The 27,813-nt window shown below is 48.5% G+C and overlaps 1 protein-coding gene across 2 annotated transcripts in view; it reads right to left on the reverse strand.

Moving 5' to 3' along the window:
- The window catches only part of LOC144736639 (SWI/SNF complex subunit SMARCC2-like), a 109,898-nt gene that overhangs the window by 8,511 nt on the left and 73,574 nt on the right, over nt 1–27,813 (reverse strand). For both annotated transcript variants that reach the window (XM_078619209.1, XM_078619207.1), the window contains 7 exons: nt 20,120–20,236; nt 18,554–18,695; nt 14,868–14,972; nt 6,679–6,731; nt 4,975–5,047; nt 2,620–2,759; nt 1,451–1,585 (listed from right to left, as the gene is read on the reverse strand). In XM_078619209.1, coding sequence (XP_078475335.1) covers nt 1,451–1,585; nt 2,620–2,759; nt 4,975–5,047; nt 6,679–6,731; nt 14,868–14,972; nt 18,554–18,695; nt 20,120–20,236 — 765 coding nt within the window. The remainder of the gene's footprint in view (nt 1–1,450; nt 1,586–2,619; nt 2,760–4,974; nt 5,048–6,678; nt 6,732–14,867; nt 14,973–18,553; nt 18,696–20,119; nt 20,237–27,813) is intronic.

A 27,813-nucleotide genomic window follows, 5' to 3' on the forward strand; every position in this document is an offset into this window, starting at 1 on the left:
GCACCCCTCTAGATTAAAACCCTTCGTTGCGGTACACATCCCCACTTCACACACGCGTGGCCAAACATGTGGGGGGTCGACCGACTCACTGAGTCCGTCTCCGTCGCTCTCATCTAAGGCCTTGCCGGCTGTGCCACCTCCAGGTGCATCAGGAGTGACGGGCTCACGCCCGATCACCCCTCCTGGGGATGCCAAGGGTCAAGCGGCGTCGGATGAGGACTCACTCCAAGACGGACAGTTGCCACCTGACGGTCCGCCACCCGGGGTTACCCCGTGTGAGGGACCCGCTGCAAGGACGCGCGCTAAAATGCGCAGACTGTTGTGAGGCCGGAAGATGTGTACATAGGTTGTGTTCATTGTGTGTTGTGTGTTCCCTGCTCATTGGATGTACATATGTTGGGTTCGCCATGTGTTGTGTGTGTGGTGGATTCCCTGCAAATTGTATATAGGCTGTTTTTACGGAATTCGTATTTATTCGGGGGGGGTGCGTCGGGTTGTTTCTCTTCTCGCTGTTGCGTTCTTGTTGTGTTCTTGTTGTTGTTCTTGTTATTGTTGAAAAATAGTGAGGCACACGCGCGGTCAGGGGGTAAATGCGCTTTTATTGTCGTTTTTTTTTGTGTGTTGGCAGCCGGGACGGCTGCAAGCTATGCGGGGGGGGGGGTGATGTAGGGGTGTTAGAGAGAGAGCCCGTTATGCATGGCAGCTTAGGGCAAACAAACACAGTGGGCGGGGCTACGTGAGTGCACGGGGAGGTGCTCTCTATGACGTCCGCGCCAGGCACCCCGGGGGGGGCCCCACCCCTCAGCAGGGGGTTGGGTATAAAAGGGGATGTATCGGAGGGCTCGGGGTTCTTGTTAAGCTAACCAGTGAAGACTGAAGACGTCTTAGCTAGAGCCCTGGACTCCCCTGGTTCGCCGTCCTTATCAGGGCCGAACAGGACCGAGCCAGCGGCGTGGTCCCGAGATCCAGAGCCGGTGCTCCTGTCAGCACTGGTCTGGGACTCAGGGTACCGGGCCCGACTTACCAGTGTCGGGCCAGATAGCCTCCCCTAGCCCGTTAGAGGAGGACTAGGAGGCAGGCTAGAAAGTAGCTAGCGCGTGTATCCCCAGCTAGCCGGGTGAGGGGGCCGACACCCCCTCTAGTGTTGTATGCCAGAACCGTGCTGTGTGTAATAAACCCGTGTGCCTCCAACTCCGGCATCCAAGAGTCGTGAATGCTACTACACGTGCATTAACAGACAGCATCACCGTACCCTCCGTTGTATTGCTTAGCTCTCGTGGCATGCAGGCTACGTCTCCCGATATATCGCTTTCATTGACGTAGTTTCGATATTCGTCGTTGCACCTTTCAGGAAAGCATCAAACCCCCCCCCCTCCGACGAAAACTGGGGGAGGGGGGTGTATCGCTGCGACCGTTTTCACCTGCCAGGAGACAATGAGAAGTGACTCACCGACTCCCGCTCACGGTCCATGATGGTCTCCAGCTCCTCAAAATGTCTCAGCTTGATCTCGAGCTTCTTCATTTGGGTCTCCACCAACAGCGCCACCAGTGACTTGATTTTGCGTTCCTCTACAGCTGCCAGTTGCTTTAAGCGGAAAAACAAGGATACCAAAAATATAAATATTGAAGTGAGCAATACATAGGAGCCAAAAAAAATACAAATAGCACGGCATCGTACGGGTAAATGCTAATATAAGCGAAACAACGCAACACGTTGTTTGAAGACCGAAACAGGAGGAGGATTTCTCCAAAATTCTGTCTGTTGCCTCGTAATTACCGGCAAACTGTCACGATACTCGAAATATAAATGTTGTGGGTTTATTCTCCACCACACCAGTGTGCTGAACTAGTAACGAATTTCCACGTTTTGTTTACGTGACAGCCTCAATAATTGGGCTGTGCTGGGTGGTGGCAGGTTTAACAACACATTTATATATAGGCGATCTTACCCCAAAAAAAACGTATTTTATGAATGTTAAATGGGCCACCGTTAAACGATGATGACTGCCGATATAGTCACCTCCTCCAGTGGAGGTTTGGGCCACATTGTTCACCAATAGACTTTTCAGGACTCCCCGTGAATGTCAGGCAAGGATGGGCTAGGCTGAGACAGACCAAGTTGTCAGTCAGTGTGGCTCAAACTCTGGTGCTGTTTTTTTTTACGCCATGGTTGAATCCCATGATTTATTTTTCTCCCTCAATACTCTTGTCCTCATGGGATAGAACGAGAGTGTAGTGGGTTGGCCGTTTAATGCTCGATGCAAATGAGTCAAATACAATGTCTGCCTGGCCACAGTTGGACGGACCCAACTGTAGTGGGTGAAGATGAGGCTTCCCGTCCGATTCAGTTTGTTGTCCGTTCAACGCACCTCCGATTAGCATGGTTGGTTACGTGCGGTGCGAAAAAGAAGTTGAACAGACATATATACATACTTTTGCTGCTCACTCGTAATAGCAGAAATCTGCATCGCCGCCTTGGAGAAACGTGGATCACGTTCTGGCCAAGATGCAGCCTCTCTCTCTCCGCTGTGGTTCCACCCACAGAGTTTTTTTTTATTGCCACGCATAAAACGACCCGGGGAGAGACAGTGGAGTTGAACAGTGCGACGAGTGCAATACCTTGGCCTTGGCAGCAGCTGCAATGAGAGCAGCAGCAGCAGCCGTTGCAGTGATGCTGGCATCTGGCAAGGCCGACAAGCCTAGGGCTTCCGCAGGAGTCTCCGCCTTGCTTCTGCTGGACATATTTTCTTGCTCCTCACCTGATCAGAGTAACAGACAGCGTGTGGCTGGAGTTATTAGAGAGCATACATAGTACACAAAACATTCGTCAATGACAAAGACCAGTTGTGGTCGCAGGTGCACAACTGCTTGCAGTGTTGGCAGGGTAGGGGGCACAGGTGGTGCTCATCTGCCAGTCAGTCGGTCAACCTATGGCACCTGCTGGGTGACCTCTCAGCAGTGAGCCTTCGACACTTCACGTGGCCTGGCATAGGCGCCATGGTGACATCACCGTCACTGAGTGGCGAATGGCGGGTATTGGTATTGGCAGTGCGGGATTAACCAAGGAAACAGTAAATGTCCGAACCTTAACAGCTGCGCATTTTCTATTTGGTCGGGAGGGGGTATAACAAGCAAGACAGCATCTGATAAAAAAAAAAATTGTGTCCTGAATTTAGAAATGTTGCCATGAAATTGTTGTGCATGAATAATTGAGTTCAAAATTGTGATCTACAAAGGAGTAAAAAATTCCATGAACTCAAATTACGAGGCAAACCAAAACTGGCAAACAATGCACTTTGGCAGCAATGCATAAACGCCCTTCATAAATCATGGCTAGGCTATCCCACAAACAGTAATAATGACACAGCAGATGTTCCTAAATGTGCATATCGACACTACGCCCGATTAAGATGGTTGGCTACATACCTAACAACCCTGCGCCACATTCTCTCACGTAAAGTTAAAAATACTGTTCAAATTGTGTGGGACATCAGTGTTCATACCCATTGTAAAAAATATTCCCTGGGTCATGCATGTGTGCCTGAACATCATGGGCCTCATATCCACAAAAATGGCATTAACAAGTGCAGCAAAGTTTTAACTTTGATTTCCAACCCATTCAGTGAATATGGAATCTTGGTGCAACTGTTATTTCTGTTGCTGGCACCACGTCAATTATGGAAGCGTGACACGAAATTAGGAAAGTTGGATGGCCAAAGACCTTATTGAAGTGACTCGGTGAGTACGTTTAAACTTCACTTCAACAGCACTCACTGCTCCCACTGTAAACATACGACAGTAACACCCCCGTTTATGTCGGGGGATGCGTTCCTCAAAGGTGCGACGGCGAATATCGAAACGATGTAATCAAAGTAATTTTTTCACATGAGCTAAACTATAATTTTTTTTACCAGGTAAGACCCACTGAGCTATGTAGCTTTTTTTCAGAAGCGACCTGGCCAGAAATTATAGCTCAATGAAGTGGCTTATCAGCCAAATACTTTAAACGCATGTTTCTAAATGTGGAGGGAAAAACTGGTGGACCCGGAGGAAAATTCACACAACCACAGGGAGAGAAACATACAAACTCTAAATATACAGGTGTCGGTATCGAACCCATGACCTCATATATAGCAGGCGAGGTAGTTAAGACAACAGAGGCAATAGTGAAGCTGTGTTAATGTGTGCATCTTCATCCTAGACATACCCACAACATTACATTAAATTACTGAAAATATTGTACTCAAGACTAGTGTACAACAGTAAACTTTAACATAAATTATACAGAAAGAGTACACTATAAAAACGTCATATATTGTACGTGAATAATATATTGTATTCGACTGTACATTTCTTTACACGCGACATAAAGTAGTTTGTGTGCAGGGTAGGTGGAGGCGGATGCCGAGAGGCGACGGAAAACGAGTAAGGACGGCCGACGATGCTGTCAGCGACGTTAAGAGTGTGTTTGGATTGAGGCGATACAAAGTGGGTAGCCGTGTTAATAAAGCGACGATGTATTTGCGAAATGACGTAAAAGGGAGAGACGTATTATGGGGTTTTACCGTATCTAAAACCGATGACAGAAAACAACTCAACAAAAAGCTCATCTTAGAATGCATGCGGCTCGTGCGATCACAGCCACACCCTGGATGTCAGAATCTTTATCAGAATATTTATTTAGAATGGAGGAGGAATCTTATGAGCTATGAAGCTCTTTTTTCAGATGTCCAGGAAGGGCACGGGGTCATAAATTTACAACAATACAAAAAACAATAGGAGTGCAAAATATAGGAAAGCTAAGCCATGTGTTTTTTTTTTCAAGGTAAATGAGGCCTGACTATAACAACACCCAAATTAATTGAACAAGAGTACAAAAAGAAAATGTAGGTTGTACATTGGATAGAATACTGGATTATTTGAGTGACTTGAGATTACGATCACGCGGTTGAGTTGATTAAATGTCATCCCAACCTTGCTCCTCCCTCATCTCCTCCCTGTTGCCAGCCTCCACCTTGAGCACACCAAATTCAGTCGCCGCTCCTTCCTATCGAGGCAAAACGATTGCTCGTTACGACCAACAAACCAGACCTCCACATCTTAAGGGAGTAAATCAGAAGAGAACAAAGCAATGCAGCAGATTTGGACGGACTGGTCCTGGAAAGGTAATGCTTTGATGAAAAAATTATAGGTTTTACCCTTTCTGGCAATAAAACAGGAGGTGTTAAGATGTTCAAACACCAAATAGACACCTATTGCAAGGCATCAAGTCTGCATTCAGCACACACACTTGTGGCAAAACATGCACAAAAACATGTTCTGATAATATATGCATTGTCTTTGAAACTGATTGGCTTAAACCAGACAGCAGCCTTCTTTATGGCCTAGGCTCAATACCAGTGTTAGACGAGAGAACGCCAAGAGGCAAACAGTACAAATACAATGCAACACCTGTTTTATGGACAGAAAGGGTAAAACCTATTCTTATTTTTTCATCATTTTTGATACTGGCAAAAAGGTCCCATAAATAAGAAATGCTTTGTAAGCAACTCCCCACCCCCCCCATGATGTACCAGGCTGAACATACAAGTCATAATTGGCTATGATGTTCCTATCCTACCACCTTCCGATGTGAGTTGTGCTTTACGGCCATTTCAAACTTGCGCTTTCACAGGGTTCACACTAACACAGTCACTTCGCACGCCGACCCCTTGGTTGCGGCTCCGCGATCAACTAATTAACAAGCTAATCTCTCATTAACATGCTAATTTTCACCTGGCAGCCCTTTGATTGGTGGAAAACCAACCACCGTCGGGTTAGCTGCCTACCACTTACATTAACGTTGGCTGCTGACATTTGGGATACGCCCATTTCAAACCCTTATAAACAGTTTGCCTTGGAAGCTAACCCCCGTTTTCCTGAAGACGACTGCTTCTGTTGCGATCGAAACGTTGTAGTTTTTCGTTCTTTTTTATTTTCTTTGAACCTATCTACGTGATTTTACCGTAAGATCCAAGAATATGAATTCCTGCAGTCACGAAAGCTTTAAGTCAATACAAGCCCCTGTTCCTTATGATTTATGAAGGAGATTCTCAGGACAAGTCAGATCCGGTGTGAGATTCCTTCACGTTTAATGCGGAGTTCTGAGGGATTATTTCCATTCAGGGAGATGTTTATTGAAATGGATGACAGCATAATGGATATTTAGAGATTTGTTGCACAGACTTTGTCTCTGTCATGAACCCATTCCGATGACGTACGTGTAGGTCAACGGTTTTTCTGACGATTCCATTCTGATTATATAATCGGAAATGGAATCGAAAGAAGGCCATGCGAGAGGGCGTGTGGCACAGTTTGGCTCCAGCTATCGTAGAGTGTGGTGGTCGTGTCACGAGGGTTCTCCCTGGTGAGTAATAACGTCTTTACAAAACAACGGTGCTACCATGCCTCTAAATAAAATTAATGCTAAATACGCTCGCACGTTCCAAGATTCAGCGGTGAACGGGACACCCACCCACCCTCCAACTTGCAGTACGTCTTGGAACGGGAAAGGGTTAATGATAAATTTGCAGACTAAGCGCCACGAATTAATAAGCTACTTCAGATACAAAAGCAATTTTGTTTATTTATATCACTGCTGTGCTTAGATTTCCATCTATTAATTCACGGTAGCCTTACCTTGCTCTTTTCATCCTCATTATTGCCAATGCCAAGCTTGGAATCTTCAGTACCTTCAAATGCAACAACAGTCAATTGAAAATGTGTAGTTGAAAACCTACCAAAGATAAAGTGTCTAGATGATGGCAAAACATAAGCAAACAAAATGGTCCAAAATCTAAGACACTGCAAACAGCAAGCATTCAACACACATAGGAGTTTCAAATACAGATTAACTATTTGAAATCCATAAAAATACATATGAATGTTGAACTTCTTTTGCATCGTACGCAGCCAACCATGCTAATCGGAGGTGCAGTGTATGTATGTGTAGTGAGTCCAACTTAGTCGCAGACGTTGTCTTGGGGGCAACACGTTTTATTAAACTCTTAGCACAACATACTCCAAGCTATTAACACAACACACTCTCGGGTGGTAACCACCCAACTAACCACGCTACGGCAGAACTAGACACGGTTCCATGATCCCGGTCCGGACCACAAGCTGGGTCCCGGACCGCGTGGCTGGAGGTTTCTTCAAGCTTGACATGGATCTCCTGCCTCTCCAACAGTAAGAACCCCGAGCCCCTCTCAGGGCCCCCCTTATACCGGGCCGGGCTGGGGCTGGTTCCGCCTCTCGCCCCGCCCACCTCCTCGATCTCTCTCGCCTTTGCCCAAAGGCTCTCGAGAGTTCTTTCCAGACCACGTGACCACCCATTGGCCCCCTCCACCGGTGGCCCCCCTCCAGTATCATCCGGTCACATGTCTCCAGGTCAGCCAGAGTATCATGCCCCCAACGTAACCCTAGCTGGCTGAAATAAGTTCAACATACATATATAGATACACCGCACCTCCGTTTAGCATGATTGGCTATGTACAGTGCGAAAGAAGTTAAACATACACACACACGAATGAAGGCCGTACAGGTCGTGGGGAGTTGTTTGACCATATTTCGCCATGCTGGTCATTGCAGGCCAGTTCCAATATCACTCACCACCGGTTGCAGCCATGGCCGGGGTATGAACTCCGGCCACCGTGTTTGGTCACACGGCACAGTTACCGTCATGCCACCAGTTTTCCCTTTTATGACGCAGGATGTAAATGTATTGCTTTGGTGACAAATTAAGTCAAATTGTAAATAACAATGGCTTTATTGTTCAGAAAGGGCAGGAGGACAAGCAACTTTTTGGAAAAATACTTCTGCATTGAAGTGGAATAATACAATTATTGTTACCCACATCTATAATAAAGGTTTTTTTGGGTTATATTGCATAAATATAAATGTGTCATTAACCTGCCACCACCCAACATACCCATTTAGTAAGCTTTATCACGTAAACAAAACGTGCCAATTAGTTAATGCTTCAGTACACCGGTGTTGAGAGTAAGCCCACAACATATAAATTATTTCAGGTTTCCCAGTGTTTTCATGGGGTAATACACTTTTTCTTTAAACACATTACTCCACTCTTCCCTTCCACTCACAGCAGAAGTGACGCGTCTTGTATATGTATACTATTGTAATGCGGGCGTAAGCGACCTTCCGGATGTGACATCACGGGGGGTGGAGTCATGTGACGTGGGTGGAAGGTTCGGGTCCTTAAGCGGGTAAACGGGAAGGGGAAGGCGGTCGGGGTGTGAGCGGAAAAGAGTGAGGCCACGCGGGCGGGTGAGAAGAGGGGGGGGGCACCGACGGCTATCGGGAGCCAACCCCGAAGACAAGAGGAAGCTGCGGAGTGGTGTGCAGCTGCAGAGGAGACAGCCAGAAGGGCTGCGTGTTAGAGGCAGCGGTGTGGCTGCCAGGAGGAGCTGCGGAGGGAGAGAGGGAGACAGCACGAGGCTGTCAGAGCTGTGGAGAGAGAGGAGTTGCAGCGAGTACAGCCAAGGGGGGCTGTGTGAGAGAAACAGCAGCGGGGCTGCTGTTGTGGATCGGGCCGACATTGGAGTCAGCACCGTGGAGAAGCTACAGAGTAAAGACAGCCGTGTGGGTGTACAGCACGAACCGAATAAAGGACACTGAGCCAGACATCGTGGTCCAGTCGTTTATTACACTGGTGTCGGAAGTGCAACGGCATGTCGAAACAAGTGAGGAAGAAAGTTAATCCGGCGCCTGCATCGGCTTCTTCGTCCGACGACGACGAACTCCCTCCAACCACGGATCCTGTTGGGGTGGTGGAGGAGAGCCCGGCTGAGGCGACCACGGGAACGGGAGTGGAGGATGTTGGCGCGGTGGCGGGTCCGTCGACATCATCAGACGCGGATCAACGATGGCAAGCGATGGCGGTACAACTGGAGGCACTTAAGGACGTCCTGGCGCATCTATGCCATCTCGTCGCGCCAGGGACGATGGATGATGCAATTGGTGCTCCGCGGGCCGCCACGTTGCCTGTCCTGCCGCCGCCATTGCCCACGCGGCAAGAGGCCGCCATTTTGCGCGCTCCGCGGCGCCAAACCGCCATCTTGGCCACGCCGCGGGCCGACGCCATTTTGAATTTGCCATCACAACCACCACCATTGGAAGACGGCGGGAAGAGGAGTCGGAGTCGCCACCTTACAACGGTTAAAGAATTTTCCGTCGGTGGGGACTGGAGCGCGTTCGCCTGCCGCTTCTTGGCGGCGGTACGCACAGCAAGATGGACCGATGCGGAGGCTTTGGAGGTGTTGCCGACTCTCCTGGACGACGAATCTGTCCGATTCTTCCGTTCCATAACGACCGATAAGAAGGCAACTTTATGTGGTGTTTTTCAAGAAATGGCCGATGCTTATGAGCCACCAGATGATGCGCATCGGCGATTCGCTCAACGACAACGAGCACCAGAGGAGTCGCCCGTGGCGTTCAGGGGTGCGGTGCTGGAGCTGGCCATGGCAGCTTATCCTGAGACGCCACAGGACCTGCTCGAGCCTCTCATATTAGGGAAAATGTTGGAGCTGTCTCGGGATCTAGGGATCCCCATGCCTGTGTGTGGGCATGAGAAGCTAACTTCCCGGACGGCTGCTAAGTGTCTCGATGCGCAATTCAACCTCCGTCGCTGGAAACAAGTGACGGCGTGGACGGGGGGGCCCGTCAAAGAAGGGGATGCGCTGGGGTGGAACCCTGCGCAGGCTGTCTATGTTCCGGATGACCGGGGCCCTCAACAACTGACGGCCGCCTCCGCTCCATGGACGGGACGCGGCGGGCCGAGACCGCGCGCGGCGCTACCAGAACGGGGCCGTCAGGAGGCGAGGCCTGCGCTTCGGCGCAACGAGGCCGAATGTTTCCGCTGCGGGCGTAGGGGCCACTACGCCAGAGACTGCTGGGCCCGCTTCCCGGCTCCGCCGCAGCAGGAGGCCTCGGCACCGGTCAAGTCGGCTAAAGATCCTCCGAAACAGGCATGTCGGCACGCACCAGACACTCGGCAAGGCTTTACACCTCACCCATCACCGTCGTTGCGCCATCCTAACGTTGTGGTTAAAGCATGCCCTTCGACGGGGCCTTGTCGCTCGGTCACGCAGTGGCGCAAGTTGGCACGGAGAGTCGTCGCGGCCGCTACGGGCTCGTCCACTGTACCGGGGTCTATACAAGGGGTGGACGTACGCATTTTGGTCGACTCCGGCGCGTCTGCGACTATTATTTCGGATGTCATTTTCCATCTGTTGGGCATCCCGCCGGGGGCTGTGCGTCCGGTTTATGGGTCGTGCGTCGCTGCGAACGGGGGTAGCATGGGTATCGTGGGTCAGGTGGATGCTAAGATATCTATTGGGGATGTGTCGGCCTCGGGTGTTGTGTTGATATCGAGATCTTTGGCGGTTCCTTGTTTGTTAGGCACCGATTTTTTGGCTAAGATGCCCATTTTGATCAAAATCAATGAGAATTGTATTGAACTGCCGGGGGGCCGTCAAATCTCGTTTCTGCCGTCGCCCTGGGGGCGACCTGCTTCGGCCGTACAAGTGCAGGCGCTGTCCGTCGCATCTGTGGACATCCCACCTGGTACACAGATGCTTATACCCTTGCGGTATCGGAAGCCCCTGCCTGATCGGCTAGGAGCAGTAGGGGTCTTGTTGTCACCGTCCGCCACGATAACAACCGGGTTGGCGTTAGTGGGGGCACAGACCATCGTCCGGCCGGATCAATTACCGTTTTTACAGGTGCTTAATGCGGGGGGAGAAAACGTCCGTGTCCCGGCCGGTACGGTTGTGGCACATGCCACTACGGCGTTTGCGACCCATGATTGTCCACATAGCCGGGGAGTTGTTGCTGGGGTTTCCGAGCCAAGGAGTTCGGATGATCGTTGGGTTGCTCATTTATGTGACGGAAATTCTTCCCTGTCCATGGAGCAACGTGGTGCGCTGCGTAAATTGTTGTTGACATATTCCGATGTGTTCAGCTCCGATGATTTGGATTTGGGCCGCACTTCGTTGCTTTACCATCACATTGAGACGGGCGATGCTGCCCCTATTCGATTAAATTCGCATCGGATGAGTCCTGCGGAGCGAGAACACGTACGGGGGGCAGTGGAAGACATGTTGGCTGCGGACATTATATCGCCATCTAACAGCCCATGGGGCGCTCCAGTCGTCTTGGTTAAGAAGAAGGATGGCAAATTGCGATTTTGTGTTGATTTCCGCAAATTGAATAAGATATCGGTGGCAGATGCGTACCCCCTGCCGCGTATGGATGACTCCCTCGACTCATTGTCGGGGGCTAAGTTCTTTTCCACACTGGACCTCTCTTCGGGATTTTGGCAGCTTCCCCTTGACGAGTCCTCACGGGAGAAAACCGCATTCCGTACGCCGCAGGGGTTATTTCAATTCAACTGTCTCCCGATGGGATTGAATGCGGCTCCTGCTACATTTCAAAGATTGATGGAGCTCGTTTTGACGGGGTTGCAGTGGGAGACGTGTCTTATATATTTGGACGATATTATTGTCTTCAGCCGCACATTTGATGAACATTTGACGCGGCTGGAGACAGTGTTCACGAGGATGCGTTCTGCCAAATTGAAATTCAAACCAAAGAAATGTCACCTACTGCAACGGTCCGTCCGCTATTTGGGGCACATTGTGAGTGCCGAGGGAGTGTCCACGGATCCGGAAAAGACGGCGTGCGTCCGGGATTGGCCGACTCCGGCCACCGTGGGGGATGTTCGGCGGTTTTTGGGATTTGCCTCGTATTACCGAAGATTTGTGCCGGGTTTTGCGACGATTGCGAGGCCCTTGCATCTCCTTACGGGTAAAGGACGGAAGTTTGTTTGGGGACAGCCGGAGGAGGCGGCCTTTCGGAGTCTGCGTGATCTATTGGCCACGGCCCCAACATTGGATTATCCCGATTTCGATCACCCATTCATTCTTGATACGGACGCGAGTGACACAGGTATTGGGGCGGTGTTATCACAGTCTAAAGGGGGTGTAGAGCGTGTCGTGGCGTATGGTAGCCGAGTCTTGTCTCCTGCGGAAACCCGCTACTGTGTCACTCGCAGAGAACTATTGGCGGTTGTTTTTTTCCTACGGCAATTTCGACCATACCTCTACGGTCGTTCTTTTATTGTGCGTACGGATCATGCGGCCTTGCAATATGCCCTTAAAATTGACCAGCCATCCGGACAGTTGGCACGTTGGTTGGACACGCTACAGGAATTTTCCTTCCAAATTCAACATCGGAAGGGAGTGCGCCATGCGAACGCTGACGCACTTTCCAGATTACCGCGGCGCGCCCCTTGCAAATGTGAGTCGGGGACGCATAGGTGTTCGCCGATTCCAAACCCCCCTCAGCCGCTTACGTTGGCCGTCGAGAAGTCGGACACTCCGATGGAACCGGGACCGGCTGACGGGGTTTTGAATCTGCCGCGGTCTGTCTGGATCCGGGAACAGATGATGGATGAGTCATTGGTGTCCTTGCGGAAGCGGTCTGCTAGGGACAATGGGAGTCCGAGTACGGCTATGGGGCCGCAAACCGCTCTCCGAGATGGTCTGCTTATGTGGCGGGAGGGGTTCCAGGAACGTTGGCGCCTGGTGGTACCAACGTCCTTGCGATTCGAGTTGATTAGAACCCTCCATTGCGACACTCTCTTACATTTAGGGGTGCAGAAGACCTTGTTGACGTTGCAACGTCATTATTTTTGGCACGGCATGGCGACAGATGTCGTAGGGCACGTGCGCGCGTGCCCTGCGTGTGCACGACGTAAGCCGCCGAAACATCCTTACGTGCCGCCTCTCCAGTCGATTCAGGTGTCTCGAGTCAATGAATTGGTGGCACTGGACATATTGGGACCTTTTCCACCATCGGCGAGGGGTAATAAATATTTGCTGGTAGGGGTTGAGTACCTCTCCCGTTGGCCGATGGCCTGGCCGTTGCCCGATCAGTCGGCCGCGGCCATTACCGACGCCTTTTTGTTTGGGTATATTATGGATAAGGGGGCGCCTGAGAGACTCCTCACGGACCAGGGCAGGAATTTCTCTTCTAAATTATTGGCGGAAGTGTGCGCGGGCCTTGGGACTAAGAAAGTACGGACATCCCCATACCATCCGCAGACGGATGGTATGGTTGAACGGCTGAACAGGACATTGTCTGCCATGCTTTGCCATACCGTGAGTGAACAACAATCAGATTGGGATCTGCACATCCCCGGGGTGCTTTCGGCGTACAGGATGACGCCTCATGCGGCTACAGGATATTCGCCGTTTTACCTTATGTATGGTCGGGAAAACGTGCCGCCGGTGGATGTGCAATTGGGAACTGGGGTGAAGGGACCTCGTAAACCACTTCCTGAATACATTCAGGACACGGTTCGCCGAGTCACGGAGGCGCGGGAGAATGCCCGCGTGGCTACGGCCAAAGCCCAGGCCCGGAACGAGCGATATGCGCGACGGTCTGAGGGGGAGTGCCCTTGGAAGGTTGGGGACCTAGCCTGGCTTCATTGTCCACAGGTACGTCCGGGGACCTCGCCGAAATTGCACAAACCCTGGCATGGTCCCGTACGCCTCATTGCGGTTCCCAACCCACAGTCAGCACGCGTCCAGATTGGGTCTCGTCGCTGGGTTGTGCATACGTCGCGCTTGAAACCATATGTTGCTCCCTTACATGATGCGTCATCCCCCAATGTTGCCTTGCCGGGGTCTGTTGCTGCTGACTCTCCCCTGCCTGCGTCCATTGATCTTGCTAGAGAGCCTGTCGTACCTGTTCCAGACAGGCCGGCCGTGACATTGCGGGGGACGAGGGGCCCTGCTCGGAGGACGCCTGCCAGGTCTGCGGGACCTTCGAGCCCTGCAGCCCTTCCGACCCAGCTGCGGGCACGGTCACAGGACAAGCCCAAGACTAACTCTTTAGGGACACGGGACGTCGGTGGACTTCCAGCTGCGACAGGGGGATTACCCCCTGTCATTCCTCGACTTTCATCGCGTTCCCGTTCTGCGAGTGGGCCGCCGACCGTCCGGGACGGGCCGGCGACCCGCACACGTTCCAAATCGCTTACGTTTCGTTGATTGTTGCTGTCTTGTTATTTTTTTCTTACAGTTGTATTTATTGCATGCTTTTTGTACGTTCGTTGATGTTAATTGCGTTGTTGTTGTTGTTCTTGCTGTTACATTGTATGCTTAGTGTCCTTTAGGGGGGGAAGCTCGGTTCGCCGCATTACGATTTGCTATTGGTCAGCCGAGGTCGGCTGGGATTTTTCTACGGGGGAGGGTGGTGTAATGCGGGCGTAAGCGACCTTCCGGATGTGACGTCACGGGGGGTGGAGTCATGTGACGTGGGTGGAAGGTTCGGGTCCTTAAGCGGGTAAACGGGAAGGGGAAGGCGGTCGGGGTGTGAGCGGAAAAGAGTGAGGCCACGCGGGCGGGTGAGAAGAGGGGGGGGGCACCGACGGCTATCGGGAGCCAACCCCGAAGACAAGAGGAAGCTGCGGAGTGGTGTGCAGCTGCAGAGGAGACAGCCAGAAGGGCTGCGTGTTAGAGGCAGCGGTGTGGCTGCCAGGAGGAGCTGCGGAGGGAGAGAGGGAGACAGCACGAGGCTGTCAGAGCTGTGGAGAGAGAGGAGTTGCAGCGAGTACAGCCAAGGGGGGCTGTGTGAGAGAAACAGCAGCAGGGCTGCTGTTGTGGATCGGGCCGACATTGGAGTCAGCACCGTGGAGAAGCTACAGAGTAAAGACAGCCGTGTGGGTGTACAGCACGAACCGAATAAAGGACACTGAGCCAGACATCGTGGTCCAGTCGTTTATTACACTATGATGATCTTACTGGTTTTGTGCTGCTGCTGCTCCTGTTTGAGTATGATCTCCTCTTTCTTATCATCCACTCTTGCAAGATCAGGAGGTAGCAGGACTCTTCTGTGCGAGAACTCCTCTAAACACACACGCACACACAAACAAACAAGAAGTCTACATTTTAGCCTGTCAGAGTGCGGTGATAATGAGCACCGATCAATGCCAAATGCGTTCATGGAAGAACATCACTCCGTCGTTCTTAATCACTGTCATTGCCTTTATGACCAGGTGAGATGAAACGTCTCATTTTGAGGGGAGGCCTGGGGTAAAAATAACATTACAAAAAGACAAAGATCCCATGTATAGCCTTAAAAGACTGTTTGGGGCAAGTGCTGTTAGTGACCACCTATGAAGGCCAAGAAGGCACATGAGGGGGTGAGTGGCTAACACCACGCCCGGCCGCCTTTGTCTTCCCAGTGACGATGTTTACACATCTCACTAGGTACTCATTTGAGCCTGAGTCGACCTAGGGGAGGCCCAGGACCGGTTAATTTAATTGTCACTGGTGTTGGCCGTGAGCGGGAATCGAACTCGGGTCGCCGAGTTCGTAGCGCAGCGTAGCGCTAACCGCTACACCACCGCTCCCCACACGCGGGAGGGTGGGTGGCAAAATTTAGCACCAGCTATCAGAGTGCGGTCATGTCTCTACAGTTTTATTCGTTGAGTACATATATGTCATACCATACACATATAGAAATATACATTGATTAAATATTAATTACATTTCCATAGTCCATAGGCCTTTGTGTCTCGAGAGACAATTCTTTTGCGCCTTACGAGGTCAGCTGTAGGTTTTGCAGCGCCTAGAATAACTTAGTAGGCCAATCCTTGAGTGGCAATCCTTGCCACAGCAATTGCAAGTGAATGCGGTGGCAGCTCCAAAGGTGTTTGTCGCTCCCTCTTGGTCTGCCAAGCAGTGTGTTTTTTCCCCTCGCCTCTCCTTAGGCCTGTTTTCACAGCCTGCTGCCAGTTGAGTCGGTTGCCGGCAGTTTTCTCCCAGTCATTTGGGTTGATGTCGCAGCTCCTCATGTCCCGTTTACAGACATCTTTAAAGCGCAGGACTGGGCGACCAGTGACCCGTATGCCTGATGCTAGCTCGCCGTACAAGACATCCTTGGGTATTCTGCCATCCTGCATGCGGCGCACGTGTCCAAGCCATCTCAGGCGCCTATGACTGAGTAGAGAGTAAATGCTGGGAATGTTGGCCAGGTTGAGGACTGAGGTGTTGGGAACGCGATCTTGCCATCTGATACCGAAGATGCGCCTGAGACATCGGAGGTGGAATGTGTTTAGTCGATGTTCTTGATGGGCGTATGTTGTCCAGGACTCAGACCCATAGAGGAGGGTGCTAAGGACGCAGGCACTTTGGTGTTGAGCGTTAGGGATTTGTTACACTCTTTTGGTCAACCTGAACATATCTGTGGACGCCTTCCCAATGTGCTTGTCAATCTCTGTGACAAGGGACAAATTGCAGGTGATGGTGGAACCTAAGTAGGTAAAGTTCTGAACGACTTCCAGGGTGTAGCTACCAATGTTTATGGAAGGAGTGTCTCTGACATCCTGGCCCATGACATTGGTCTTTTTCAGACTGATTGTCAGGCCAAAGTTGTTGCAGGCATTGGCAAGGTGGTCGATGAGTGTCTGCAGACCTTGTTCTGTGAGCTGTCAGCGAGGCAACATCAGCAAATAAAAGTTCTCTGATGAGGCCTTTGTGGACTTTGGTTTTGGATCTGAGACGGCCAAGATTGAAGAGTTTGCCATCAGATCTTGTATGGAGAAAGACTCCCCTCTTCTGCTGTCCCAAAGGCATGTGTGAGCATAAGTGAGAAAAAGAGGGCAAACAGTGTTGGGGCAAGCACGCACCCCTGCTTTACACCGCTGTGTATGGGAAATTCCTCTGAGGTGGTGCCGCTGTGCTGTATTGTTCCTTTCATGTTGTCATGGAAAGAGGAGATGACTGCCAGCAGCTTCGATGGGCAGCCGATCACTTTGATGAGTTTGAAGAGGCCTCCTCTACTGATGAGGTCAAAGGCTTTTTAAGATCAATGAATGCCAAGTACAGGGGCATTCTCTGTTCTCGGCATTTCTCCTGTAGCTGATGCAAGGAGAAGAGCATGTCAATTGTGGACCTTCCTGCTCTGAAGCCACACTGAGCCTCAGGATACACCCTCTCAGCTAGTATCTGTAACCTGCTGAGGACCACACGGGCAAAGGTTTTCCCCACGATGCCCAGCAGGGAGATGCCACGGTAGTTATTGCAGTTCCCACAGTCACCCTTGTTTTTATATAGGGTGATGATGTAAGTCTCTAATGTCTTGAGGCATTGCTCCTTCTTCCCAGCACTAGCAGATAAGTTCATAGAGTTTTGTGAGGACGGCGGGTTTCGCACATTTCAGTACCTCAGGTGTGATGCCGTCCTGTCCCGGGGACTTGTCGCTGGCTAGTGAGTCGATGGCGTTGTCCAGTTCCTTCAAGGTTGGTACATTGTCCAGTTCGTGTATCGTTGGTAAGGGCTTTACAGCAGCAAGGGCAGCTTTTGACACACCGTTGTCTCGTGAGTAGAGCTCTGAGTAGTGTTCTACCCACCTGGCCATTTGCTCTTGTTTATCAGTGATGATGGCCCCTGTGCTGGATTTAAGAGGGGCAGTCTCCCTGATGTTTGGACCAAAGGCTGTCTTGATACCTTCATACATGGCACGGATATTGCCAGTGTCAGAGGCGAGTTGGATCCTACTGCTGAGGTTCACCCAGTAGTTGTTGGCGCAGCATCTGGCGGTCGTTTGAGCTGCACTGCAGGCAGCTTTCAGAGCCCTTAATGATCCTGTACTTGGGACCTGCTTGTACTTCAGGAGCGCCTCAAACCAGTCTGTGTTCGCCTTGTCTGCTTACGGAAGGTATTGATGGCTGCATTGAAGATGGCGTCTCTGATGTATGTCCACTTTGTCTCCACGCTTCCATCTGGTGTGTCATGTAGGGACTGATCAAGGCTGTGTTGGAATGATTGAGTGAGCTCTGGGAGGGAGGTCTTGGCAGAGTTGATGCGTAGGTAGCGCTTTCGTTTGAGGCAGTGTATCTTTTTTGGGCCTAGTCTGACCTTGCTGGATACCAGCGAGTGATCGGTGTCACAGACTGCACTGTGGTAGCTGCGTGTGATGAGTACTGAGTTGAGGAGGGCTCATCGGGTGATGACGAGGTCCAGTTGGTGCCAATTAAGAGACCTTGGATGTCTCCATGATACTTTATGACATGGTTTAGTGAGAAAGAATCAGTTTGTGATACAGAGATTGTGGTATGAACAAAGCTCCAGTAGTCTTTGGCCACTGGCATTCATCTTTCCAATGCCGTGATAGCCAAGGCATGCGGGCCACGCGTTGTGGTCAGCCCCAACCCTTGCATTGAAGTCTCCCAACAGAAACATGCTCAGAGCTGGGGATTTTGCTAATAATATTGTGAAGTTCTTCATAGAACTGGTCATGAATCTCCGGAAGTGAGTAGAGTGTTGGGGCGTAGACACTCAGGATGTTTTCATGGCCAGAAGCAGTGAGCAGTCTCATGAGCAGAATCCGCTTGGAGCCTGAAGTCGGTGGTTCTATCATGCCAAGGAGTGTGTTTTTGACGGCGAACCCAACACACATATGCCATTATGTGCGAGACACTCACCCAGGGCAGCCTTGGCCGCTGCGGAGGCCACGCGTGGGTCCACAACGGAAGCCAGAAACGCCACCGTGCTCATGATAGGATTCCCTGAGCGGCTGAATGGAACCGGCTGATAGGCCAGCGGACCCATGGATGCTTCGGACTCCTGTTGGAATGGAGGCATCATCATCACCACCACCACCACCTGAACAACAACACTAACGTGGCAGCTGTTCAACGGAAAAGCATCACTCGATATTGCTTCGGTAAACTTAAGTGTACACTGTGGTGGTGAGTTATTTATGCAGCAGTCCTTTTCCCCAACCTTACTTCACTGTAGTATGTACACATGAATGTATGTTGAACTTCTTTCGATCCATACATAGCCAACCGTGCTAATTGGAGGTGCGGAAGAATGACAATAAACTCTACACAAAAAACAGTTCTAGAGAAATTAGTTTTCAATCTAGATGATGTAAAAGTGCATAGCTCCAGTGGCTTCCTAATATGGGAAGAAAGAGCCTTCCAGACTGCTGCAAAAGCGCATCTGAAAGCGCACGATGTGGTGACTGTCTTTGTCTGATGGCTCGCCAAAAGTAGCTGTGAGGATGATCAAAGTTTGCGTGATGTCAAACAACCAGAATGACTGACACTGCGTGGGCAGACCTTCAGTGAATTGACAAGCGGCTGTATATTAATCATTATTGTTAACGTGTTCGACAATCCTTCTTCAGAGTAGAGGGCGGAAAGACTGACTTGTACAACTGACAGACTTAGCCCAACTGACGTGCTTTCAAAATGTTACATGAAGACTACAGAACTGCTCACGGGCAATGGGATGACTGCACGCCCTGGGAGTAGAGGAATGACATTTTTTTAGTTTTTTTTACATCCTGGAAAACTTTCACTCAGCTCAAACCGTGTGTATGTTTTGACCTCGGTGAAATTTGAAATTACATTTAAACCACTCATATTTTTTGAGACACCTCAATGTAAAAAATGTAAGTGATCTCCAATTCTAAGTTTATTAATCTTTCTGCTCTCACAACTCTGACACATTCGCCATTCATAATCAAAGTGCATTTAAGAGTATTTGGCTGCTATAAACTTCCACATAAGCTACTTTATTGAGCTACCATTTGTGGCCAAGTTGCTTCTGAAAAAGAGCTTTTTAGCTCAGTGGGCCTGACCTGGTAAAATAAAAAATTGTTTAGTTTAGTAATACAGAATGTGTTTTTTTTCCATCATGAAACTGTGTGAATTATGAATTGAATTAGTTTTTATTTGATATCATCTAAGATACTCTAGTTCTTTCGGTAAAGTCACGTAGGTAGAAAAATAAAAAAATGTATACCTATGTGACTTTACCGAAAGAACCAAAGAGGATGGATTCCTGCAGTCACGAAAGCTTCAAATCAAGATCATCTAAGATGTCAACCCTAGATCTGAATAACATAATCTTGTGTGATTGCTGGACCAAGTTCTTTGACAAGAGCATTGAGCCCGGAGCCGCTCATCTGCACGACGAATAAAAACTTTGCCACCCAGCAGAGTTGGTGAAGCTCTCAAGGGGGCATGCAGGGGACTTGCCTCCAGGTAGGGGTCTTCGATGGGTAGCCGCAGGAAGTGAAGGATGCACTCATCTTGAGTGCGGCTGCCCACGTGCTCCGACACTTTGTTCCAGTCATCCGTGTACAGGTCCAGTGCCTTGGTCCAAGAAAAGCATTCACTTAAATTTAAAGTACTTGCCACACAATGGGGATCGTGGTCTTACAATGTTGTAATAAGATGACAATACAGTTTATATGTACACAGCGTACAAATGTGATAGCATATCAAGGAACTGTATAAAAATAGGGGGATTTTATGCATCAAGTGGACGGAGAGATAAGTATGATTTTGGAAGGGGGGGAGATCCTGGCAAAGTTTGGAGATGATGGTATCGTGAGGTGTGACTGAAGACATTTTATAAACAAGACACAGTCACGGGTAGATGAGAAAAAAAAGTGTTGGGGCCTGGATATTGAACACATATCTAGGAGAGAATTCCAGGGTATTAGGGCCTCTGCAGAGAAATGACTTCCATTGGGTGAAGGTTGTGTGGTGACTTTGATAGAAGGCCTTGGTGTTTGTAGCGGAGGGCACATGACCGGGATGATCATGATGAGAGGGAAGGAAGAAGCAAGCAGATGTGAGTCCATTGAGGATCTTCAAAATACTGAGGATGGATATTGGAGTTGATTTAGAAATTGATTGGAAAGCCATGAGAGAGATTCCATGATTTAGGTAACTGGGTCTTGTTTAGGAGTGGGGGTGAGAGGTCTGGCAATGGCACTGCGGATCAGTTGGGGATGAGGGACTTGGGGAGGCCAGAGGAGAGTTACAGCAGTCGATTCAATACGTAATGAACACAGGAATAAAGCTAGATGAAGTTGCTACATCACATTGATAATCATATTCAATCTTGATTTCAAGCTTTCATGACTGCAGGAATCCATACTCTTTGGTTCTTTCGGTAAAGTCACGTAGGTATAAAATAAAATAAATCATGAAGTTTCGGGCGCAACACAAGCGTCCGTCATCAGGTGGGAAAGCATGGTCTGCTGCTGCTGAGGCAGACTGTTTTAAAAGGTTTGAAATGGGTGTAGCCCAAGGGCCATAAAGAAGTGGGCGGGGCTAGTGATGTTAACGTGATAAATTAGCATGTTAATGTAAGAACGGAGAGTCGCCTCCTGGACCAGGGCACAAAAGTGGCTATGTTAATGTGAGAGATTAGCATGTTAATGTAAGATCGAAGAGTGGTGCAATCCAAAGGCATGAGAGTGCAATCCAAAGGACATGTAAGCATGAGAGTGCAATCCAAAGGCATGAGAGTGCAATGCAAAGGACATGTGAGAGATCTAAGAGAGAGACACAGAGAGTCGGAAATAACAGCTCAGATAGTAAACTGAATCATATACAGTTTAACACGTAGGCTTTCACGACCAATATCATCCATAATAGAGGTTTTTGGGTTAGATGGCGTAAATATATAAATGTGTCGTTAAAACCCGCCACCACCCGACACAGCCAACTAGTAAGGGTTCATATTTTTGGGTCTTTCGGTAAAGTCACATAGATAGGTTCAAAGAAAATAATAAAAAAATAACACAAAACTACGATGTTTCGTAACACAAGCGGTTGTCTTCAGGAAAAGGGGGGTTTGCTTCCAAGGGAAACTGTTTATAAGGGTTTGAAATGGGCGTAGGCCAAATGTCAGCAGCCAATGATAATGTAAGTGTTCGGCAGCGAGCCCAGCAGTGGTTCGTTTTCCACCAATCAAAGGGCTGCCAGGTGAAAATTAGCATGTTAAAGGGAGATTAGCATTATGACTTAAGTCATTATGACTTAAGTCATAATTGGCTATGATGTTCCCATCCTACCACCTTCCGATGTTAGTTGTGCTTTATGCCCATTTCAAACTTGCGCTTTCACAGTCACTTCGCGCGCCGACCCCTTGTGGTTGCGGGCTCTGTGATCTTCCATTAACATTGTTAGAGTGAGGGGGACATTTTGACACAAAACGCTGACGTAAATTCTTCTAAATGTCATGTAGCCCCCACCCCAATGCGTGCAGTTACTGCTATAGAGTCCCTACATATTATTTTGTTTTATTTGCGATTTTGTGCTGCTTTCGATTATTAATTGATTCAATAGCGCGGCGCTGGACCGTACCAACTCTTAAGCGTTCGGTGGGGGGATGGCTTTTACCAAGTCGGTCGGAGTGAGGGGGACATTTTCACACAAAACACTGAGGTTAATTCTTCAAAATGTCATGTACCCCTACTCTTTGGTTCTTTCGGAAAAGTCACGTAGGTACCCTGCTATAGAGTCCCTACATTAATATTATATAGCGCTTCGATAGTAATTATTGTAACGCGGGCGGGGGGAGTGGCCCAGCCCACAGCCTGCCAGGGAGTCACCTCGGCCGGCTGCACAATCTAGGCGAGGCCGCGGGTTCTGCACGGGACTAGGCCTCACCACGGTAATGTTAAATACAATTTTATTGCGTCTTTCGCTAAACTTATGTACATAGAAAAATTATATTAAAATAATTGGTTTGGAAATATAATAAATCATATTGTTTGTGTGCAGACAACTCTTTTTTCTTTCGCTAACCTCACGGAGATAGAAACCTATTATTTAATTCACCTTGTAAATAATAAATTACTTTTTTTTGCGTGCAGACAAATATTACTTAATTATCTTGCTTCTTTTGCTAAACGCATGTACATAAAAATATATAATTTACATAACCTTGGAAAAATGTACGTAATATGGTTTGTGTGCACAAAAATATTATTTCATTTTCTACTTTCGCTAAACTTACGTATATTCAAACAAATTTTTTTAATAATCACCTTGAATTTATACGAATAATTATGTTTGTGTGCAGACAACTCATTTTTTTACAATTTACTTGCTTTTTTTATGTGTGTGCCAATGTCCTTGTGTCCATGTGAGTCCATCTGCGTGTCAGCGACGGTCGCTTTGTGTGTGTGTGCGCGAGTCTATGCGTCTGTGTGTGCGTCGATCTTTGTGTGTCAGTTTATTGCCCGATGATGCTGGATGCAATTACCAGCGAAACGTCGTACTCAAATTGTAAATGTTGTGGCTTCAACACACCGGTGGGCTAAAGCAGTGAACTATTTGTCTTTTGTCAACGTGACACTGTTTTACTGATTGGCCGTGTCGGGTGGTGGAGGGTTACGACACATTTATAAATAACGCGATCTAAACCCAAAAACGTTGATTATGGATCTTTGTGTGTGTCGATGTGTATGTGTAAGTCCAAGTGTGTGCGTAAGTCCATGTGTGTGCGAGTCAATGTGTGTCAGTCGATGTGTCTGTCAGTCGATGTGTGTGTGTGAGTTCATGTGTGTGTCAGTGTCGATGTGTTTGTGTGCGAGTCCATGTGTCCATGTAAGTCGATGTTTATGTGCTTGTAAGTCGATGTGTGCGTGTGAGTCGATGTGTCTTTGGGTGTAGGGCGTTGTGTGTGTCAGTCTGAGTATGTGTGTGTGAGTCTGTGTGTGTAAGTCGATGTGTGTATGTGTGTAAGTCGCTGTGTTTGTGTGTGTGTGGGTCGATGTCTGTAAGTGTGTGTAAGTCGATGTGCGTGTCTGTCTTTTTGACCCGGACAACGCCGGGTACTTCCCGCTAGTATTACAATAAAAATGTGTGGCTACATTCAAGTTTTGGGGATTACGGCATCACAAAAGGCATACCTCCAAATCCTATGAAAAAAATACTATATCCATGGCTCTTCCATGAACTGTATACAAATAGGTCCAGGAGCAAATATGCTGACTGTAGGTTGTTCAGTTGTTTATTAGGGTGCCGCAGTGGCGAGATGTTAACTCCCTTGCCTGGCATGCGGGAGGTCATGGGTTTGATCACAACCCTGACGCCTGTATATTTGGAGTTTGCGTGTCTCTCTCCCCATGGTCTCGTGGATTTTTCTTCGGGTCCTCCAGTTTTCACGTCCACATTTAGAATCAACATCACGCATTTATATTATTTGGCTACTGCAATACATTTCCATATGATAAGCCACTTCCTTGAGCTGTCATTTCTGGCTAGGTCGCTTCTGAGAAAAAGGAGCCTTAACTGGATATATATTTATAATACTCTGTAATAAAGTCTCCTAGACCACATTTCATTGGATACACTCCCTTGTCCTGTATGCTAAAGCAGCCAAACTCACACGGATAGTGGAGGCTGCAAGTCCCTTTTGGAAATCCACCTCCAGGAACTCCAAAATATGGGGCACGGGGAATTTTCTGAGATTAATTTCCCATTTCAAACAGAAAACTAAGACACCCCTCCTCCACCACCCACTGGTGCTAAATTGATATTAAAAGGTCGCAAGATTAGCTGCAGCTAGCAATAACTCACATGACTTAGGAGTCAGGCCTGGTTTCATGGAACGTTTCTGCTCAAGATTCACGAAGCAAGCTTGAAGAGGGAAATGTCTGTACAGTAAGTCCTCGTTAAACGCGCTAGTAGTAGATGCATTCTGAAAAAAGTGCCGCGTTAAGTGTTAAAAAATGTTTTGCCATGAATAATGTAATAATAATACAGTTTGGTGACATACGATGTACGCACCTCCAATTAGCAGTTGGCTACGTACTGTGCAAAATAAAGTCAACGTACATGTAAGATGGCGGGACAAATAACCGAGGGTACGTCAACACGTTGCTGTATCATTCCGCTCAACCGCACAGATCAAGAAAGTACCGTATTTTCTCGCATATAACCCGCGGGGAATACCACTTTTTACAAACAAAACAAGACCCTGCGGGGTATATGGAGGTGCGGGCTATCCCAAAAATATTTTACACTTGTGACATGTCATAACTTGTTTAATGTTTTCATGGTAGGACTATCCACTATGCAACACTTACCTTTGACTAAAGCACTGCTGAATAAACCACTCACACTAAAATTGCACATGTTATCACGTTTTAAATTATTCGAATTATTTGTACAATGAAACGACAATGATTGAAGTGGGCGCACTTTGTTTACCGTAATACCTTCAGTGGCTGTAGGGGGGTGCGAAAGTTTCAGCTGAGGCTATGGATTGCACAATAGAAAGGGCCTTAACAAGCATCTACAGACGCGGAATCATAATTGTTGAGTCCCTTAGGCTGCTGCTATTAGCTGAGCACTATACAGTCGCGACCATGAGCTTTGTTTCAAACTTCCAATGGCTTTGTTGCCAGGAGGCAAGTGCGTTACCGTAGTGCCTATATTGTCTGTGCAGTGCGCAATCTACCAGTGCTAAAACTGTACAGGGGTAACTACTGGTCCAGTAGCTGTAATATGATGAGGTCGAATGCTGGTAAGCCTAACAGTATGCTTACTTACGGTACTTATCTATCAGTTATGTGTTAATTATTTATTGGATATTTACTTGTTACTTATTTACTGTTTTAAGTTCACTCGTTTCTGGTTAGTTTGTTTTCTTTGTGCACGTTATGATTTTAATGTTAACAATTGATAGTGGAATGTATTACAGATGTAAACTTTGTATTAATATTATGGAATTAAGCTGCGGTAACGACGTTCAAGATATGAATGCATGCGGGGTATATGGAGGTGCGGGGTATATGGAGGTGCGGGGTATATGGAGGTGCGGGGTATATGGAGGTGCGGGCTATCTGAAATTTTGATTTAAAGCTTTCGTGACTGCAGGAATCCATACGCTTTGGTTCTTTCGGTAAGTCACGTAGGTAGAAAAAAACAATCACGTTTCGATAGCAACACAAGCCATCGTCTTCAGGTGAAAATCGCGACAGCCGTGAGCAGCACGATGTCTGGCAGCAGACATTAGTGCTGCTCGCAGCAGACATCGCGGCTGTCGCGATTTTCACCTGAAGACGATGGCTTGTGTTGCTATCGAAACGTTGTGATTTATTTTGTTTTATTTCTACCTACGTGACTTACCGAAAGAACCAAAGAGTATCTGAAATTTGTTTTTACACAAAACGCTATTTTTGCAGGGTATATGTGTCTGCAGGTTAAATGCGTATGCAGGCTATATGCGGGAAAATACGGTAGTAGGTCGTCGACCGCTCAGAAACCGCTTTACAATGGGGGTGCATGTTCCACGTAGTAATGGTACGTGTTCTGCAGAAAAAGCTAATCTCTGCACCGTTTCCTCAAAGAGCCGACGGGGTAGGGGCACCGCGGTGGGGAGATATTAACTACCTCGCCTGCTCCTTCAGTTTTTCCCTCCACATTTAGAATCAACATGCGTTTAGAATATTGGCTGTTATACATTTCCACAGGATAAGCCACTTTGTTGAGCTATCATTTGTGATAGCCAAGTTGCTTCTGAAAAAAGATATATAGCTCATTGGGCCCTACCTGGTAAAATAAAGTTTTTTTAGAGACCACTCGTGGGGATCAAGAAAATGTCGACCGAGCCAACCCAACCCCATTCCAACCCAATCCCATCTCATCCACCTTCCAACCCATTCCAACACAACTCAACCCATTCCAATCCATCCAATCTGAACCCAACCAAAACCCAACCCCATCCCAACCCAAACCGCCTTGCAGTTCACAAGCTTTGCGAGGTGACTGCTTGAACAGGCTAGGAAGCTGACAACAGAAAAGTGAGTCCCCGCCACAAGGTGACGCTACCTCGGGAAAGTCCTGACAGCTTACAGCCACCACCCCAGGGCCTGGAGAACTATCCAAATTGTCCGGTGCTCGAGCCAGTTTACAGCGTACTGCCGTTCCACATTACTCATCTTTACGATGGACAGACAGAACTTGGTCTTTCTTGTCATACTGATCCTCTTGATTTGACAGTCAATGTCCAACCCCACAGATATTCTTCAACTACACTACAGTGCAGGAGATGCCTTAGGACAAGGTTCCACATACACCCTCTCCAAAGGGATCTCCTCTCCCAGTGATCCGCGGTGTCTCAGAACTACGAGGTTCAGATTAAGGTGCACGTGCCCTGGTGGTCGCATGAGAGAAGCCTCTTCAAAGGCTGCCCCTTGGGGTTTCGTTGATTCGTCATTCATCGTCTCCACTGATGCCTCAAATCTTGAGCTTTGATCTGCAGCCCATGGTGATAATCGCCTGTGTGAGGTCACCTGTGGTTAATGACACGTATAATTGTGCACTCTGCTAATAGCAACGTGAAGCCAGGTGCGTTTTTTATTTTAAGTGAATGCAATGGTGACCAGAGATAGGACCCCAAGCCCCACGTGCACTGTAGCGTATAGGGCCACACCTCCAATATAGATTTGAGCGTACTCCGTGCTGAGAGATTGAGCTGCGGTGTTGCGACGTGGAGAGTGTGCATCTGGTCGCTATTGCAGATATGCAATTTCCCTTCAGAAGAACACTTTGCAGGAAAGTTTTGTCGTTTCACAAACCTCTTGGGCTCGGCTGTTGTGGAGTCACCCACTTCTCCGGGAGGACAGAACATCGTCGTCTCCAAACTTTATTATTTTTATTGTTGTCTATTTAGCCGGCCCGTCCCCCTCGTTAGGATCCACAGGAGGAGGAGGGACAGGGCAGACTGGCTGCAGTGGCAAGATGGAATTTTTAAACAGTCCATTTCTCTTTGCCTCATTTCTTCTCGTCAAGGCTCGGAGACTATGCCTCGACAAAAAACTCGCAAGTCGCCAGCGGCCACCGCGTTGGAGAAGTCTAAATGTGCCTCCAAAATGGGACCACAAGCAGTGCGAACACTGACAAAGAACTTCCAGCCCGAC

This window comes from Lampetra planeri, chromosome 62 (assembly GCF_965212315.1).
Source record: "Lampetra planeri chromosome 62, kcLamPlan1.2.h2, whole genome shotgun sequence".
Lineage (NCBI taxonomy): Eukaryota > Metazoa > Chordata > Hyperoartia > Petromyzontiformes > Petromyzontidae > Lampetra > Lampetra planeri.